The sequence below is a fragment of the Mus musculus genome, chromosome 17, assembly GCF_000001635.26.
Source record: "Mus musculus strain C57BL/6J chromosome 17, GRCm38.p6 C57BL/6J".
NCBI lineage: Eukaryota > Metazoa > Chordata > Mammalia > Rodentia > Muridae > Mus > Mus musculus.
Genome location: NC_000083.6, coordinates 58873972 through 58891556, shown reverse-complemented (window position 1 = coordinate 58891556; position 17585 = coordinate 58873972). Strand labels below are relative to the sequence as shown.

The 17585-nt window shown below is 39.8% G+C and overlaps 1 protein-coding gene across 1 annotated transcript in view; it reads left to right on the top strand.

Annotated features, from left to right (window-relative positions):
- The window catches only part of Pdzph1 (PDZ and pleckstrin homology domains 1), a 112568-nt gene extending 99819 nt beyond the window's left edge, over window positions 1-12749 (top strand). Inside the window, exons 9-13 of the mRNA NM_027001.1 lie at window positions 3392-3549; window positions 5655-5697; window positions 7466-7652; window positions 10815-10950; window positions 12380-12749. Of these exons, the coding sequence (NP_081277.1) occupies window positions 3392-3549; window positions 5655-5697; window positions 7466-7652; window positions 10815-10950; window positions 12380-12479 (624 nt within the window). The 3' untranslated portion in view covers window positions 12480-12749. The remainder of the gene's footprint in view (window positions 1-3391; window positions 3550-5654; window positions 5698-7465; window positions 7653-10814; window positions 10951-12379) is intronic.
- Window positions 12750-17585: the final 4836 nt, after the last annotated feature.

Below are 17585 nucleotides of genomic sequence, written 5' to 3'. Positions count from 1 at the left end.
TCAAGTAAATAAATAAATAAATAAATGCATAGATACACAAATATTATTAAATAATGTCGGGAGGAGTTTATAGTTCCTCAAGAATCAGAACTTCTCTTTGTCCACGACACAATGATGGCAATAAGTATAGCAATGAAATCGTTCCTCACCCCCTCCTTCTGTCTCACCACACCCTTTACTGCTCTCCTGATCCAAGGGCATGGTTGGTCATTCGCATCTTCTCATGGCCATCAAGGAGTGGGGGTTTTAGTTGCTGGCAGGGAGAAGGTGCTTCAAAGTGTCACCCAGAGAAAAAGGGTCTCAGTGTCATTAACAAAGCTCCGAAGGGCACCCCTCAGCTTTGCTGCAGCTCTCCAGTGTTGTATCTTCTTGGCTCTCCATTTTATTCACCCTTTCCTGAGATGTTTCCCTTTAACACCAGCTTTCTTTCTGTCTAGATTTGTCTTGGCTCTTGTTTTCTTCACACAGTATGATTTTTTTCCTCATGTTTAAAGATGCCTTTCCCTGCCTCCTTACAAGTCTTTGGATTTTTCAGGGCTCTACCTCCAGACAAAATAAAACATACACACAGTGTTCTCAGTTTTTGTTTGTGTGTGTGTGTTTTATTTGTTTGTTTGTTTGATTGGCTTTTTTTAAAGACTCGGAACTGGCAACTCCAAATTTTTATCACTTTCAAACCAAAGTTTTGACCAAACAAAAAACTCAAAGGCATCTGTAGGTATATTTATTTTAACAGAGGATCTCACAAACACACAAATGTTCTTGTCTTTGTTCTTCTGCATTAAAAAAAATCTATTTTACAAGTGTGTTCACTCTAAGTTGGGTCTTGTCCTCATTAAAGTTTGGTGTTTCTCTTTTCTCAACAGCCTGGCCTTTGGAATTAGTTCTGTAAAAAATATTATTTCCATGAGAGAAAACACCAACATTAACCAAGGACCTCTGGCACAAACAGCCCAAGTTCCTTTATTCTTAGTCTATAGCCTTTGGACATCACTAAACAATTCCTATTTAAATCCCCTCAGCAACCGTGCTATTTTAATCAATCCTGCACACAGGCAGCAGCTGAACCTGTGAACTGGCTCAGGAATAGAAAGCCCTGTCAGAGGATTTCTGTGCCTTGGACAAAAGAACAGAAAGTTGTGGCGAATGCAGCCTTGAAGAATTTTTCATTGCATCTGAGCTCAGAGGGACTTTTGGTGGAGCTGTAGGGAAGGGATTAAACAAAGACCATGTAATAGTCATTGTCAAGCTAAAAGACTGAATTTTGCTTAAGGAATTCAGTTTTCAGACTTGACAGTAAAAGACAAGCTGGATTTTAATTGTTCTTCACTTCTAGAAACCATTTGATTAGTGAGAGCAGTGCCACAGCAGTTTTAGGATTAGAGTGAGTGGGGTCTCTCTTTCAACATCTGGATCTCACCAAGAGAGGGACTTAATGTTCTTGTACCAGTGAAATAGAGGTAAAAGACTAGGCACAGAAAGCTCAGCTGCAGGAGAAGCCACATCTGCTGCGATGCCCCATGATCAAAGTGTCACTGCAGCTGCTTCCAGGGACACAGAAGGCTCATCGGTGGGGGACAGAATACAACAGCTGAGATTATTAAAAATGAAATCTTGGCCATGATGCATAGCCTAAAGAGAAAGTAGCCCTGGTGTTAAAATCCAATCCATTAAGTTGTTCATTTTTCTCATTAAAATGTGACTTGAGCAAGCAGGGAAGACCTCTTAAATGACTAGAGGCTCTCATCCTGATTGTATAGTGTGCTGTGAGTAAACTCTGTTGAGTTCTCCTACATCAAAGGATATGGAAGGATGCTGACATTCCCTGAGTAATCAAGCAACACTGACATGAAGGCCAGAATCCCCTTGTCTGTAAAATAGGTCCACACAAAGGCAGACCCCCTGGGTATTTGCTTTCAGCAAATGAACACCAAAGATCCTTAGATTTCATTTCTATTTCTAATTCAACATTAAAATGTGCCTGGAAATGCAACTATGTAACCAAAGTGTTGAATAACACATGCACTGAATATTGATTCCAAAAGCCAACAGTCTCTCATATCCCAGTGATCCATGAAGGCAGACATTTGACAGATGCAGTGTGGAAAGCCACTGATGGAAGACAGGGGTAATATTCTGCTTCTATGCCATCCCTGTAATACTAGGACTGGACCTAATAGTCTTCCTCTAAAATGGTGCTATGAAGATTACAGCATAGTCCTTGAAGGTGCCACAGAAGCATGAGGTAATGCCTCATGTTGAAGAATACCCTTGTGCTTATTCACCTCTATGCCAAAGGCATGCATATAAATATGCACAGAAGTGCTACTCAAAATAGCCCCACACCAGAAAAAAAAAATCTGTCAACTTATGCATGGAGAAACAAAATGTGACCTCTCCTACAATAGACTATCATCCAGTCTTTAAAAAGAATGAAGTGCTAGTTCCTGCTTCAATTTAGTCATTTCAAGATATTACACTAAGAGGAAAAAAATCACAAGTTATATAGTTGTACTAATATTAAACATCCAGGAATATTGGATGTGTAACGACCAAAAAAGTCTGTTTATCTGTGATTTGGAAATGGTATCTACTAATGGGAAATCAACTGAAAGGAAACTTGGACGTTAATGCGAGTGTTCTGAAACTGAATTACAATGGTGGTTTCTTATCTTCGTAAGTTTACTAAAGAGTTATATGTCCATATAACTATATAATGGGTGAAGTCATGTTGTGTAAGTTGCATCTCCATGCAGAGGTGATAAAACAGATATGAATAATGATGAGAAAATTTTGAGAAAGAACTATAAAATAAACAAAATCAAAACAGTTTAATTGTAATGTTATTTTAGTTTTACATTAATATCATAGTATGCTAAAATATTGTACTTTATAGAAAAGCTATTCTTTAGTGTTTTTGTACTACTTCTGATGCATTTTAGGAGATGATAAAGATAATTGTTTCAGGAGCATTTGTCAACTCAGTGAATGAATGGAAACAACTTAGAAGGGGACCTGACACACAGTAAGCCTGGAATCCATAGTGTAGGTGCTCTCTAGAGATGTCACGCAATTATAAGGTACATTGTGTGATACAGGTTTCTTTTCATGTCTTGTTTTTCTGATAGAAAAGTTGGCATTAATAATACTTTCCCAAATGTTCATAAATAAAGCTCATATTAAGAACATCTATTCAAAAGATGCTTAAAAATTACATAATACAAATAATTTGTTACACTGTGTCATATATTAAGTAGAATATAATCTGCAAAGTGTGTTTTCCTTTCTTTTCATTTTAAAGAAAAAAAATAATCAACTTAAAATAAACATTGTGGCATTCCTTTCTTTTTCATTTTCTCCATTAACTGATCATCTTCTTTATCAATTATAGGATGAAGGGAAGTGGCCACCTCTAGACATGATAAAATTAGAAGGAGCAGAAGTTGACATTGACAACAGCTTGGGAAAACCATTTGTATTTAACTGTATGCCTCAGTCTGGAAGTAGAATACTCTGCCTCTGTGCAACCTCAAACCAAGAGATGAAGAGGTAACCCAGCAATCTCCCGGTCTGGGTTTACTTCTAGAGGGGGATGTTTCATAAGGGGTAGACTTGCAAACGCTTGAGGCAGAAATTAGAAAAAGAACAAAAAGTGGTAGTGTATATTGTATTGAGTACAGTAAGTTTAGGATGTTGTTATTTCTTCTTTTTATTTCAACCAGAGTCTCCAAAAAATATGACCACACTAAGTTAATATTACTACTTCAACTCTCCTTCCTTTTTTTTTTCTTTTAAAAAAAGATGAAAGTTCAATAAGGCCACAGCTCCTAAACTATGAATAACCCTCATTCCTAACAAATGGCCAGATATATGCATTGTAAGATAGATAGTTAATGGTATAAACTACTAAGGCATAATATGCAACAACACACTATAGTGAGATGAGCTAAATGCGTGAAGAAGATAAAACAATAGGGATTTGAGTGGGGAAGACTCTGTTGATATTGTGTAAATACACAATCCACAAAGAAAGAGTGTTTCAGCATTCTATGGAGGTAACAATGTGTTCTGACCATTAGGTATACACCATCTATTTCTCCCTGAGAAAATGGAGTTTACTGGACATTTCAGTGAGTCAAGTAAAGCTGTAAGGAATGAACTGACCAGCTAAAGTGAGGGGTGGGACAGATTGCAGAACAGAAAGTCAATGGAGCAGGCAGTGTGCCAACATGTCTGGAATAAATGACCACCTCCTTCTCCCAGCTCCAACCTCAGAGGGAGTTCTAGGTCAGAAACATTTCAGGCAAAAAGTATTCTATCCCTATTTGTGGAATATTGTATATTTAAATAAATATACAGTAAAGGACTACCAGGATTGTATGACATGAACAGCATTTCTTTATATCTAACATACCTAGGCTGCATTTTCCCATTTCTGTGGATTATCCTTATAATGAAGAGCTCATTTTTGGCCCCAAACATATATAAATGGGAAACATTGTGGAAGAGGGGGTGGAAAGATTTCGGGGAGTTTGCTGTAAAATTGTGTCTCTTGGTAACATCAGAGAATACACTCACAGTCTCACCAACATGGCTGCTTAAATGGGAGCTGGACAAGGATGACTCCAGTAGACATGCTCTAGTAGCTGTGGGATAAATCAAAAGGCCTCAGCCATGCACAAAAATTATGGACAGCTAAAAATGCTGAGTAAGAGAAATAGTCTTCCCCAGAGAAAACCAGTGCCAAAGAGTAAGTACTGAAACATGGGTACATGCTACATCATACAGACTATACAGGTTACATATATGCATGTATATATATATATATTTAGATACACACATATATATGCATGCCATAACAAGTAGTGATAAAAGGAGACCATGAATTTGAAAGACAGCAGTAAGAGGTTTGGAGGGAGAAAGGGATTGGAACTAATGTGGTAAGGCCTTTCTTTGTTCTTCTGCATACACAGTGAACATTAAGAAGCATCACAGAAGGCACACGGCACACCAGCTGAGAACAGGGCTTGGGAATGTGGGAATGAGGGAGCTATTTACGGAAGAGGTATACATCCAGAATCAGAAACGCAGCAGAGGAGAGCAAGAGAAATACACTAGGCTTCAGGGAGAACAGCAAACAGTGTGCTTTGATTGAAAGTTAGGGAGTGTGAAACAAACTGGAAAAGGTTAGCAGGCTGGGGTGGAGTCAGTCTACCAATGCCAGGCTCAGGCCTCCAGAGGCAACACCAAAAGGCATACCAATGAAGCTAGTGTCCAAAGCACATACTAGATGGGGCTCGAGGCCGTAGCCATTCACCAGTATTTCCATATTCTAGTAGTCAGTGCCTGATACTGTAACCATGCTGTTGTTAACAAATACCAAATCTTAGAAATAGTGAATTAACTTTCTCTCAGGAATTGATCAAATGACAGTAGTGGGGGTCACCATGAATTTTACTTTAGATATGCCTAGTGGGAAACGGTTCTGCCACATACTAAATTTAAACTTATAAGAACATGTTACCTTCATTCAGGAGGTATGAAGTACATCTGCAGCTCAGGGCTGCTCTGCCTGAAGGGCAGGGTGAGCAGTAGCAAGCCCCTCCCTGTGACACAGTCCCCTGTGGATTGCCCCTCTCCATTTACTCTTTCAGGTGGCTTGAAGCAATGCAGAGAGCAGCCCGTCCTGTCCACCAGGTAAGGTTTCCTGGGTGCTGGGTCTCTGGTTTTGGTTTATTTCCTTCCAGAGGAAGAAAGAGCAGGGTAGATGTCATGCAGCTCAGTTGGTGATGTCTTAGATCTGTTCTGCTTAGATCTGCTGGTGAAAGGATTGGCATCAAATGCGTTTCCCTGGAATCCAAGAGGGGAGCATTCAATACTGCTGATCTTTGTATTTTCCAGAGTTTTTATGAGATCCCCTCCCCCATTAAAACTTGCAGTGGAGTCACAAGGTGGGTTGTAATTTCTGATTCCCCTGGAGCCGTGCAGTAGCCCACAGGAGTGAGAAAATCATGGTGCTGTTTCCTTGCACTCTTGGGATCTCTAGAATGTCTTGGGATGGTGCCTCTGTCTGAGCAGCCTGTCAGAGAGTCAGTGTGCTGCATCCAGACATTCAGTGATGCCTTCATCTCTCTTCTGTAGACATTTTAACCACTTCACACTTTTCTTCCATGTTCATGATCCCCAACTTTGGAGCAATATCACTCTGTTAGATTTTTTACTTATAAAATGTTAGATGACTTTATTGCATCATCAGGCAAGCCATCATGTCAGACTGGGTAACCCTCTTGCAGAGTTTGCACCATAATGTGTTTTGGAGAACACTCTCTCAATGCACAACTCTTTCATTTTTGCACTGTGGATGTAACTATTTGTGTGATTTGTAAAGAAGATAGAGATTTTATCTAATACAATCATTTCTTCATAAAAATGGCATGTGCTTATTACCTCTCTACATATTTTGAGTTTCTACATTAGCAGAAATTTAGGGTGGAGTTTGGGTGTCCTTGCCTTGTAAACTGTCCTTCAGGAACAATCTCAAGCATTGTTATATGAGGAACAGTAGGGCATGTATTCCATTTTACCAGGAACCCAGCACTCAACATATTCACCCATCCCTCCAACGCACCACTGTAATGAGCCTGGATACTTTTAAGAGGTGTCTCTTCTGCTAATGCACTCAGAGTATCTGCAGCAAGTGAAAAAAAAATGAACGGCCAAACTCCCAGCAGGCTCTCACTTCACAGCACAGAATACAGCAAGCTCTGCACTCTGATAGCTTTTCACTGCCTTGTTAACAAAAACTAAAGGGCAAAACCAAAACCCAACAAAAAGAAACTGTCAAGTGCAGGTCAGTTCTGATGAAGAGATAAAGCACATGGCTCAGAGTTCTCAGCAGAGCCTGTCTCCCAGGCTAGTGGACTGAGGGCTGCCCTCCAGGTTAGGGGGTTCTCATTTAGCATCAGCTTTCCACCTCAGTGACCGTGAGAGCCCAAGGCTGGAGCTGTCCTGGAGCAGTTAACATGTTCTGCTGCACAAGTCAGGCTTCAGATAAAGAAAGGCACAAACCAGGGGCTCCTATTATTCATAGTGGACATACCAGAACTGGGCCTTGGAGAGCAATCTCTGTGATTGTGAGAAGCCACACTTCAGGCTAGCACTTTATAAACAGACACATTCATAACTCTTTATAGTGAGCAGTAACTATGCCCATTGGCTCCCTAGTCCCAATTTCCTGCTTTTGGTTTCTTCAGAATACAATAGAAGCCAAAGAAAAGAGGGAGTTCTCTATGAGCAAGGGCTTCGTTTGGCAGTTACTCAAGCAGCGAGATTGTATTAGCAATAGGAATATTTGGGACAGTGACTCCCTAATGCTAGACATAACTTAACCTGTGTCACTGCTGTGTGAGGCAAAGACATCTGGTGCATAATGCTTACTTACATAATCCTTGTGCTACACCTGCAGAACCATGTCTGGGAAGATGTCACGGTGCACAACAGTAGCCTCCCACCTCTTGCTATCAAACACCCTGAGTGTCTGGGCCTTCTGCACCAGCTGGAGAGAAGCACAGATGTGTGGATCCAACACTACTGCATCCTGAAGGATGGCTGCTTGTACTTCTATGCTAGCATTCGCTCTACTCAGGCGTCAGGTAAGGAGTCAACATCATTTGAAAATATTGCAATTACAGTAACAGGAAAGACACCTTAGTTTGACTGAGCCTTTGTAAGTTCCTGTGTCATTGTTTCACCTAAGACAGCAGCCCATGGATACTCTGTGGAAGGGGCACAGTTGGACAGCTACTGTTCTGTTTGCAGATGGGAAGAGCAGCTGCAGAGGCTAGAAGTGGAGAAGTAAGCAGCCTACTGAGATACAAACAACCAGGCTAACCCTGAGGCCAGTGCTCTCAAAGCCTCACACTTGCTGTCAAGAAGTTAAAACAGAGACTCATTCCTTTGGTCACCAATGGCTTCCAAAAGGAATGCTCATCATTTTCTTGGGTTGAAACATCATCCTTTACTCAAAGTCTTCCTAATTTGAAATTTGGCAGCCTGGTTTTCATCTTCTGTTTGCTCAACTTCCCACAATTTACTTTCCCTGCTTATAAAATGGAAGCAGCAGCTGACTGGCTTATAAAAGTGCTGTGAAGACCGAGATGTGTTTGAAATAATATTATCTCCATAGTTAGTGGTCTGAGCATAAAAAGCTACTCTCATACGTATTCTATTCGTTTATCATAGATTTGTTTAAAATTCTTATAAGGATATATATATATATATATATATGTATGTGTATGTATATATATATATACATATATATATATACTATTTAAATGACATAGATATAAAAGAATCATATGATTAATAAAATAATAATGCCTGAAATCTAGACAAGAGTTTTCTTGAATTTTAAAATTATTTCATTAACTTATGTATTTTAAATTTTTAATTGAAATATAATTATTTGACTTCCCTCTTTCTTTCTTCTCCTTCCAACCCCTCCCATGACCCTCTTATTCCCTCTTAAATTCATGGTCTTTTCTTCTTTAATTTTTGTTGTTACACACAAACACACACATATGTATAAATATGCACACACACACATATATATTATATATGATAAGCTTGTTTAGTAGTGTGTGTGTGTGTGTGTGTGTGTGTGTGTGTGTGTGTGTGTGTGATTTAATGGCTGACTACTTGGTATTGAGTAACCAACTAGGCTTTCAGATCCATGGGGAAGCCTACTCCCCCCTCTCTCATCAGTCTTTCTTCGCTTTAGTTCAGTTTAGTTTGCCAAAGTCTCTTTCTAAAAACTAAAACGTTCTCTGTCTAGTGGAGAGACTCGCCTTTTCACATTAGCATGTCTATGGGCATTACCACCATTCACATGTCCCATTCCCACAGCCATATTGTTGAGGTATCATGGGTGAAGCTTTGTGTTGTTTCTAGGAGACAGGATCTCACAGCAGAATTCCTGGTTCTTTAGATGTTGTGGTAAATCTCCAACCCAAATATGCCCCAGCAATGAAAACATGACACAATTAATATGAATATATTCTGTGTGCCTAGATTGGGCAGATCTACTGCTACACTACCATCTTCCACATCTATGAGACCCCTTAGAACTTGCAGTTTCTCCAGGCCATGTGCTTGCACTCTACTTTTCTTCTTCTTCCTCCTCTGCGTCTTCTCTCTCTCTCCCATTTTCTCTTTCTTTTCTCCATCAGCCTTCTGCTTCACCTTTCCTTTATCTGCCCAATCATCAGCTCTCCTTTATTTTACAAATTAAGGTGGGAAGCAGGTTTATAGGAAATCACTAGAGCGCTGACTCATTCCTTGTTTGAAGCCACTCACAGGAGACAGGAATCAACATCAAATATAATTAGCTTCGGGGCTATCTACAACATTTCTCCCTTTCTGTCCAATTAAAAGACTATTTTGCTTCAGATACAATTGAACATAACTATTACTATTTTGTAATTTATGAAGTACAAGAGACCTAACACCCAGTCCATCATCTTTGTTAATTAAATAGAACCTCTGTCATCTATCCTTACTTAAAAGACTATAGTTCTGCACCTGGCTATGTCTTGGCTTTAGATCGAATGCCATCTGAAAACCATCCTCTCAAATCTGTTCCTCTCAAAGTAAAAAGCCTGTCTTACATCCCATCCAGCCCTCTTCTGTCAGCCAGTCTCAAAGAATGGTATCACCGTATTGGTAGGCACCATATCACTGAGGCCAACTAAGGTAGGAAAAAAAATCTGTCTATTACTGAAGTCAGTGTTTTCTTATGAGTTCCAAAACGGATTCTTTTTAAATTAAATTAAAAAGGAAAATTGATATCGCCTTTTCCATCCTCCATTAAAAAATATTTAAAAGCAACCAACCCCCCATTAACTTCTAAAGTTTAAAACCCTTTATTCTGTTTAAAGTGAAAGTACCCATCTTGTTCTTATGCTAGGCTGATAGGAACGATGACTTACCAGAAGCCAGAGTCACCCCTACCCAAGTCCCCCATTAATAGCGCCATGTTATGGCTGGAGAGACTCTCCTGTGAAGTGCAGTGTTTTCTTGTTTGCTTTTGTAGTGATGTGCACCGTGGCCAGTGTTGGAGGTGCTAAGGTATGAGAGCAAGGCTACCCAGGAAGGTGAATCTCTAAATAACCAATCACCATCAGTATTGCAAATAATGCCTGAGTCTCTGCATGAGATTTAGGCTACCTCCCAGCAGAAGAAACAAACAAGAGTTTTTAACCTTTCAGAATCTTCTCCAAGACCAAGATCCTTACTAACCTTAAAATGGGAGCAAAATTCAGACCAAGCATATCCTTGGATTTATAGGCTCATGATAATCAGCCATCGATTCTCATTGCTAATTGGAGTTAGCATTTTAGTGTCAACCTATGGGTTCTTATTTTAACATTTATTTATTTACTTATTTATTTAATGTATACGAGTACAGTGTAGCTGTACTGGTGGTTGTGAGCCATCATGTGGTTGCTGGGAATTTGAATTTAGGACCTCTACTTACTCTGGCCTAAATATTTATTTATTATTATATCTAAGTACACTATGGCTGTCTTCAGATGCACTAGAGGAAGATGTCAGATCTCATTATGGGTGTTTTTGAGCCACCATGTGCTTGCTGGGATTTCAACTCAGGACCTTCGGAAGACTAAGTCAGTGCTCTTAACCACTGTGCCATCTCTCCAGTCCCCACCTAACGAATGTTGACACCTTCCCCAACACCTTTTCCTCTGCATTTCCCCTGTTCTCACATGCCCCTGCTTTTTTGCTTTCACCCTGTGCAGGTGGCCTATACCTTCAAGGATACAGTGTGAGTGAACAGACCCATGGCTTTGAGCAACCAGTGATTGAACTCAAGCCTTCATCAGAAGAGTTCAAGACTTTCTATTTCTGTGCAGAAAATAAAACAGAGAATCAGCGGTAAGCCAGGACCTCCTTTCCTCCCTCTGTGTGAGCCTTGACAAACAAATGCATCCCCGCTATCTTCCAATTCCTCTCTCAGGGAAATCCATCTTTTCTTTGCAAGCTTCATATTTGAGATTCTGCAGGATTATTTTTCTTTCATTCCTTCTTCAGTGACTCCTCTTGAGATAACTTTTTCCCTGAAATTATAATAAACTGATTTCCTGCCAAGACAATAGATAACTCAGGCATGAACATTAAAACACCCCCCCCACACACACACCATTTACAATTTGTAAATAATCTATAGATCTTTAAGCTATATTTATTAGCACATCCCAATCATGTAAAACATAGATTTGTCACATGGTCTCTTTTCCCATCGCGTGCCTGGATTTGTCCATCTGTATTTGGTTGGTGGATCTATCATAAGCCACTGAAAGATATACAAAGATTTAGCTTGTTGTGCTCTATTCAATCTCAGGTTGTCATTTGCTAGCCAACATTTGGTTCAAGTGGTTCTGAAGTATAAGAACGTTGACGTCACTAGACACAACCTGGTGAGGAAGGAGGTACTCAGCATCCACGCTCGTATCCTCTATATCACCTGCATCACAATCGTCTTCTCCCTGCTCCAGGCCTTTCATTCCAACTACAAGGATCATTAGTAAAGCCATTTGATGGCCTTATATATATATTTTAGGGACATTTATAAGAAATGGTGTTTTAAACACAAAGACATAAAACTCTAAAAGTGAGATTTTAGGGATCTCCCTCAAACGGACACTTAGCAAGAGATTAGGGCCATGCCTTTTTCCCTTTATGTAAATGTTGCTTGTGCCTCTGCTTTGAAAGAGGTTCTGGGGTAGAAGGCAGGTTTGTTACTGCTAAGTGTGTGGCCATGACTCTCTTCCTGGACATCTGACAAGCAGATAATGATGGTAATCACCCAGCTAGCACACTGGAGCAAGGGTCACTGAAACTGATCCTAGTCCCATCTGATAAAACCTATGCATTTCTCTAAATAGCTGAGCCTGACTATTAAATTCATAGGGCTGGAGGGCTGTATGGTTTCTAGAATTTAATAAAGAAATCATTTTTTTCTGATATGGCAGTATTTATTACATATTTGATCAACAAAGCTTAACATTAAGTGAAAACTAGAAAATACTATTAGCAATTTGAAACCCTTATAACCCCATTGATCACTACTTATGAACATCAACTCTCCTACATGCCCCTCCTCCACCACTTTCATTACTGAGCCATCTTGGTATTTTTCCTTCTCAGTCAACCTGAAATCCACAGAGCATGTTTATCCCATTAATTCCAAAGTAAATCACCAAGAGAAACAACTGGAAAATAAATTAAAGAATTTTGTCCTATCTTTACCTCCACAGGGCCTGCCAGTTTTAATGATCTGTTCTGTGGTTTCTCTTTCTTGCAGCTGGATTGCAGCTTTGAAAACATCTATCAAAAAATGGCTTCCCCTGGACCAAGCCATTCAGGAGTTCATGAGTCGACCTCTAGAGGAGACCAGGATGTGAAGAAACTCAAATTAAAAAGCCAGAGTCCACAAGGCTGTTCCCAGCTTGAGGAAAGAAGCATAGCATTTCTTTCTGCTGTCCTGAGACACAGGGATCAAATGAATCTATTCCTTATGTTTTAAAACTTGGAGCAACTCCCTAATATCAGTATTCAAGTACTGCACTTACATTAAAGCCTAGGCAGCTTGGCTTACATTTGCATCAGCATAACCTAGTTCCCTACCTTCAGCTCTTGAAAGTATAAATAAACATGTATTTGTCTTCTTTTTATCTTTCACATTCTTCATTCCATCCTTCACTCAGAAATTTGGCCGCAAGCTTTGAAGGGTATCTTTGGGCCATGAAGGAGGATATTAGACAAAATTAGAATCATGGTTCCTTATAAGATGTGTGAGTATCTTGGCCAAAGGAGGCCATCTTGTTTGTTTCTTTTATGACAAACAGGCGCCTAATCCCTCTCCTGGGGTTTCTTAGGTGGAGTTAATCTCAATAATCTCTCTCTCTCTCCATATATATATATATATATATATATATATATATATATATATATATATGTGTGTGTGTGTGTGTGTGTGTGTGTGTGTGTGTGTGTGTGTATGTATGTGTATGTATTTATATATGAAGATAGACTGAATCTAAGTGAGACATCTCAAAAACATGCATCTGATTCACCATGTGGATTTCTACAAAACCAAAAATGAACCAAGAGTTCACTGCTATAAACCTAGAGAACAAAATTTGAAGAAGTAAAATGAAGCCTTGGCTGTATTTCTCAGTGTAATGATCCCCAACCTATGTTGTACTGAGGAGGTTGTAATGTGTCTTGGAAGTCTCATGTCCTGGACATGGACCACAGATTTCATGCTCATCATGTTCAATATCCTGAAGGGATTCATACACACTTGACAGGAGGCAAAAAGTAAGCCTGCCTTTCATAGAGAATGCTGTTCTAGAGTCACAATTGCTTTGCAGCGTGACTTATCTTCGTTACAGGTGAGGGGAAGAGGGAGATTTCCTGCTGACCACCATACCTGGATCCTGGCAGAACGACAGCTGAGTCCAAATTCAGGAAAATGTGGTATGCTCACACAAACACACTGACACTTCTGGTCAAACTCTTCCAGTCTGCAGCAAAATCCTGAAGCAACACTTCCCACAGGGAGAGCTTCCCACAAGCCCAGTCAATCAGTAGATGTGTAGTGAGCACATATCTTGGGTCATCCTTCCTGACTGGCCCCAACTGACTACCAGAGAGGAAGGAAAGATACACAAATCATTCCCAGCGTACAAAGTGGCTTGGGGCAGGCATGGGGGTGGGCATAGGGGGTGGGCGGTAGATGTTTCTAGCCCTACCTTGTTCTGGTTACAGCCCCAGGGAGCTTACTTGTGCTTCCCTGGCTTTCAATTCCTCATAAGGTCGGTCCTGTCTCAAGTGTCTATGAAAATCCAATAAACACACACAGGAAAAGTCCTAAAAAGTACATAATCCTGTAGACTCTTGGGATGCTTTTTAGTGTCCTTAGCAAGGATGAGTCAGTTTACACATAGATCTCATGTCTCTGAGAACAACACCACAAAAACAAAACAAAAAAACCAAAACCAACCAACCAAACAAACAAACAAAAAAACCTATCTTGTCTCCTGAGGGTCTTAGTGGAGAATATAGATGAAATCCATCAAAATTCTATGTGGACAGGATATAAAAGAGCAAGCTTGCTTATCTCACAATATGGCCTCATATAGATCCACCAAGACAGGCTTACAAGTACCAACATTCCCTGGTGAACTTGATTATCCATTAGCATTCCTAGGTCACTCTGATGATGTTTAGCCCAGTAGTTTTATGCTGTGATCTTTTAATACAGTTGCTCATGTTGGGGTGAACCCCCGCCCCCCAGCCATAAAACTGTTGTTGCTACTTCATAACTGTAATTTTGCCCCTGTTGTGTATTGTGTGTGAATTGTAATGTAAATATCTGACATACCAGATAACTAATGTACAACCACTGGGAAGGGTTGTTTGTGCCCCCAAGGGGTCGTGACCCACAAGCTGAGAACCAACGCTATATCCTAATATTTTCACAAAATTCTCCATGGGACCTGTATGATGCTCTTATTCTTATTCTACTCCACTGCTGACAGTGCCCCTACTTTAGGGAAACCTCTAGACCATTATACTTAGAGTTCCCATTAGAATTGCATGCAGCAGAGACAATAACCATCCAAAACACAATAGTTTATTTTCTAAAGAAGTGCTTAAATTTTAGTCCACTTCCTCAACAATGCCACTAGCCTGAGAAAGGGCCTTCAATCATCCTTTGTCCCCAGATCACATTTCGTTTGTATTAGTGCTTGCAGAAATAATTTTCCCTGAACTTTTGAGGAACAAAAATGCTTTCTCCAGAGCTAGCGTCCTTGATGTGTGTATACTGTGTGCGCTTGCCCAGAGGCCACATGAAAGTCTTCTCAATGACTGACTAGCCACCTCAGGGTGTGACAGCCGAGCTTTAAGCACTTTTCCAAAAAGGAGCCTCTCTGTTCTTACAATAACTTTACATCATGGATGAATACTCTCACACACGCGCACACACACACATACTACACACACATTCTTAACACCAACACTGGTTAATATTAATGCTCTTCATATTTTCAAACCTGTCTTTTCAGATGGAAATCCATTTAGGGGCAGATAATTTTTATTCCAATGAGTTCTTCTACTACCCTAAGGCAGATATATCCAGTATTTGTAAGACACATTCGAAAAAATTCCAGAAGGCTATTTTATCAAGCTTTTGAAGCAAACCGGAAGGACCTCCGAGGCTAATATTTGATAGTTTAAAGATTAAGGACTATACCTATTTTGCTTACTATATACCAGGAAGCCTTCAGAATCCCATATAAATATTAAGCTATTAATATTTATGATAAATAAATCTCTATCTTGTGAGCAGATGAATGAACTCTATATAATAATCTAATCATACAAAACATTTGAATCTGCTAATTTTGAGTTTCCATTCTATCATGGAGAAATTTGGAGACTTACAATCACAGACATTTTCAGGAGAGAACTTAACCTTACCTTTATAATGAGCATGAGATAATGGTGTTGCATACCCCAGGCACATTGTGAGCAGAGCGGAGACAGAGGAGACTCGGTCTTTAGTGCTCTCTGCCCCTGTGGTCTTCTCTTCCTTATCTACTGTAGAGAACACCTAAGGGCTTTTGTTTATTGATCTTTCTCCTTTTGAATTTTTTTTAAACATTTTACCTGAAATTTTTCATATATTTTATATTATCATGCTTTGTCTCTCCCTAACTCCTCTCAGGTCCTCCAGATCTCCCAACCCTCTCTCTCTTTCAAAAACAAACAAAATACAAGCAGATTAAAAAACAATAAGAAACACATACACACACACACAGAGAGAGAGAGAGAGAGAGAGAGAGAGAGAGAGAGAGAGAGAGAGAGAGAGAGGAGAGAGAGAGAAATCACAAAAATGGAAAACAAAACATACAAGCAAAAAACACAAAACAAAACCAAAACCCAATAAGACAAGAAAAAAAAAAAGCCCAAACAAAGCAATATGAGAGGCAGAAGTCTACAAAAATTACCATTGAATTTGTTTTGTGTTGGCCAGCTACTGTGGTCATGTGGCCTGCATGAAGTGTGTCCAATACACAGTGAGACTCCACTGAAGAAAACTATTTGTTTTTTTCCATTGCAAGCAAGTTTTAGTTTCAGATAGCTTCTTGGTTAGACATGAGGCCTTATATTTTCCGCTCTCAATGCTGGGAACCTGTGCAGTCCCACTATGTTCTGCCAGTCTCAGAATTCATATGTGCATCAGTTCTGTAGTTTCTAAAAAACATTCTTTCCTTAGAGTCAACAACCACCACTAGCTGTTGCTTTGTTTTTATTTGTTTGTTTGTTTGTTTGTATTTTTGTTCTTGTTGTTGTTGTTTTTATATTTTATATAATATTTTTACTTATTCCCTTTACATTCCACACACTGCTCCTTTTCCAGTTAACCCCTCCCACAATTGTTCTCCTATACCCCTCTCCCCCATCCCCCTACCCCCTTCTCCTCTGAGAGGATGGGACACCCCTGGGAATCCCACTACCCTGGCAGTTCAAGTCTCTGATCATTCTACCTCCTCTGCCTTGTAGATCCTTAAGCCATAGGAGATGGGGGAGTTGATAGAGAGAAGACATCCCATTTAAGACAGAGTTCTCCAAAGTCTCTCACTCTCTACACACTGTCCTGTTGCATCTTCTGTTAGTTCCCACCTACTGCAAAAAGAAACTTCTCTGAGGATGACTGGGGGAGGCTCTGATCTCACTTAAAATGATTTTTGCCTCACTTTATTAATTTCACTGTGAATTTCACGATTTCATTTTCAATAGGTGAATAATATTTTGTTGTGTAAATGAACTGGATAGTCCTTATCCACTCATCAGTTGATGAGCATCCAGACTGTTTCCAGTTTCTGGTATTATGGATACAACAACAATGAACATGGTTGAACAAATGTCTCTGTAGGAGGATGCAGAGTCCTTTACGTATATGCCCAAGAGTGGTTATTGAGAAAGATGGGTTTCCCCATCCCTTGAGGCACTGTTGCACTGATCTTTACAGTAGTTTGCATTCCCACCAACTGCAATTACTCTATATCCTCACCAGTATGAGCTGTTATTTGTTTCATGGATCTTGGTCATTCTCAATCATGATCAAAATGGGAGGGTTAGCTCTTCTTTACATCACAACTAATGGATATCCAGCAACACATATATATGCAAGGCTCAGTTCTGTTGAGAGAGAGAGCTTCAGAGCTCTAAGATACTGGTTTCTTCATAGAGGTAAATGCTGCCCCCATTTTCTTCTGACACTTGAACTCTGAGCATCTTGACTTGCATGATAAGCAAAATGGAAATGAGACAGCTGGTCTTCATTTGCTTCTGTAATTTGCCATCAACATGATGTGATGACAGAAACCATTTCCCAAATCAGACATTTTGAGAAAAAGACACTATTAATGACTATACTGAGATAGGAAATGTCTAAAGCAAAGGAACATTCCAGAGGAAATGATAGTCATTGGTAG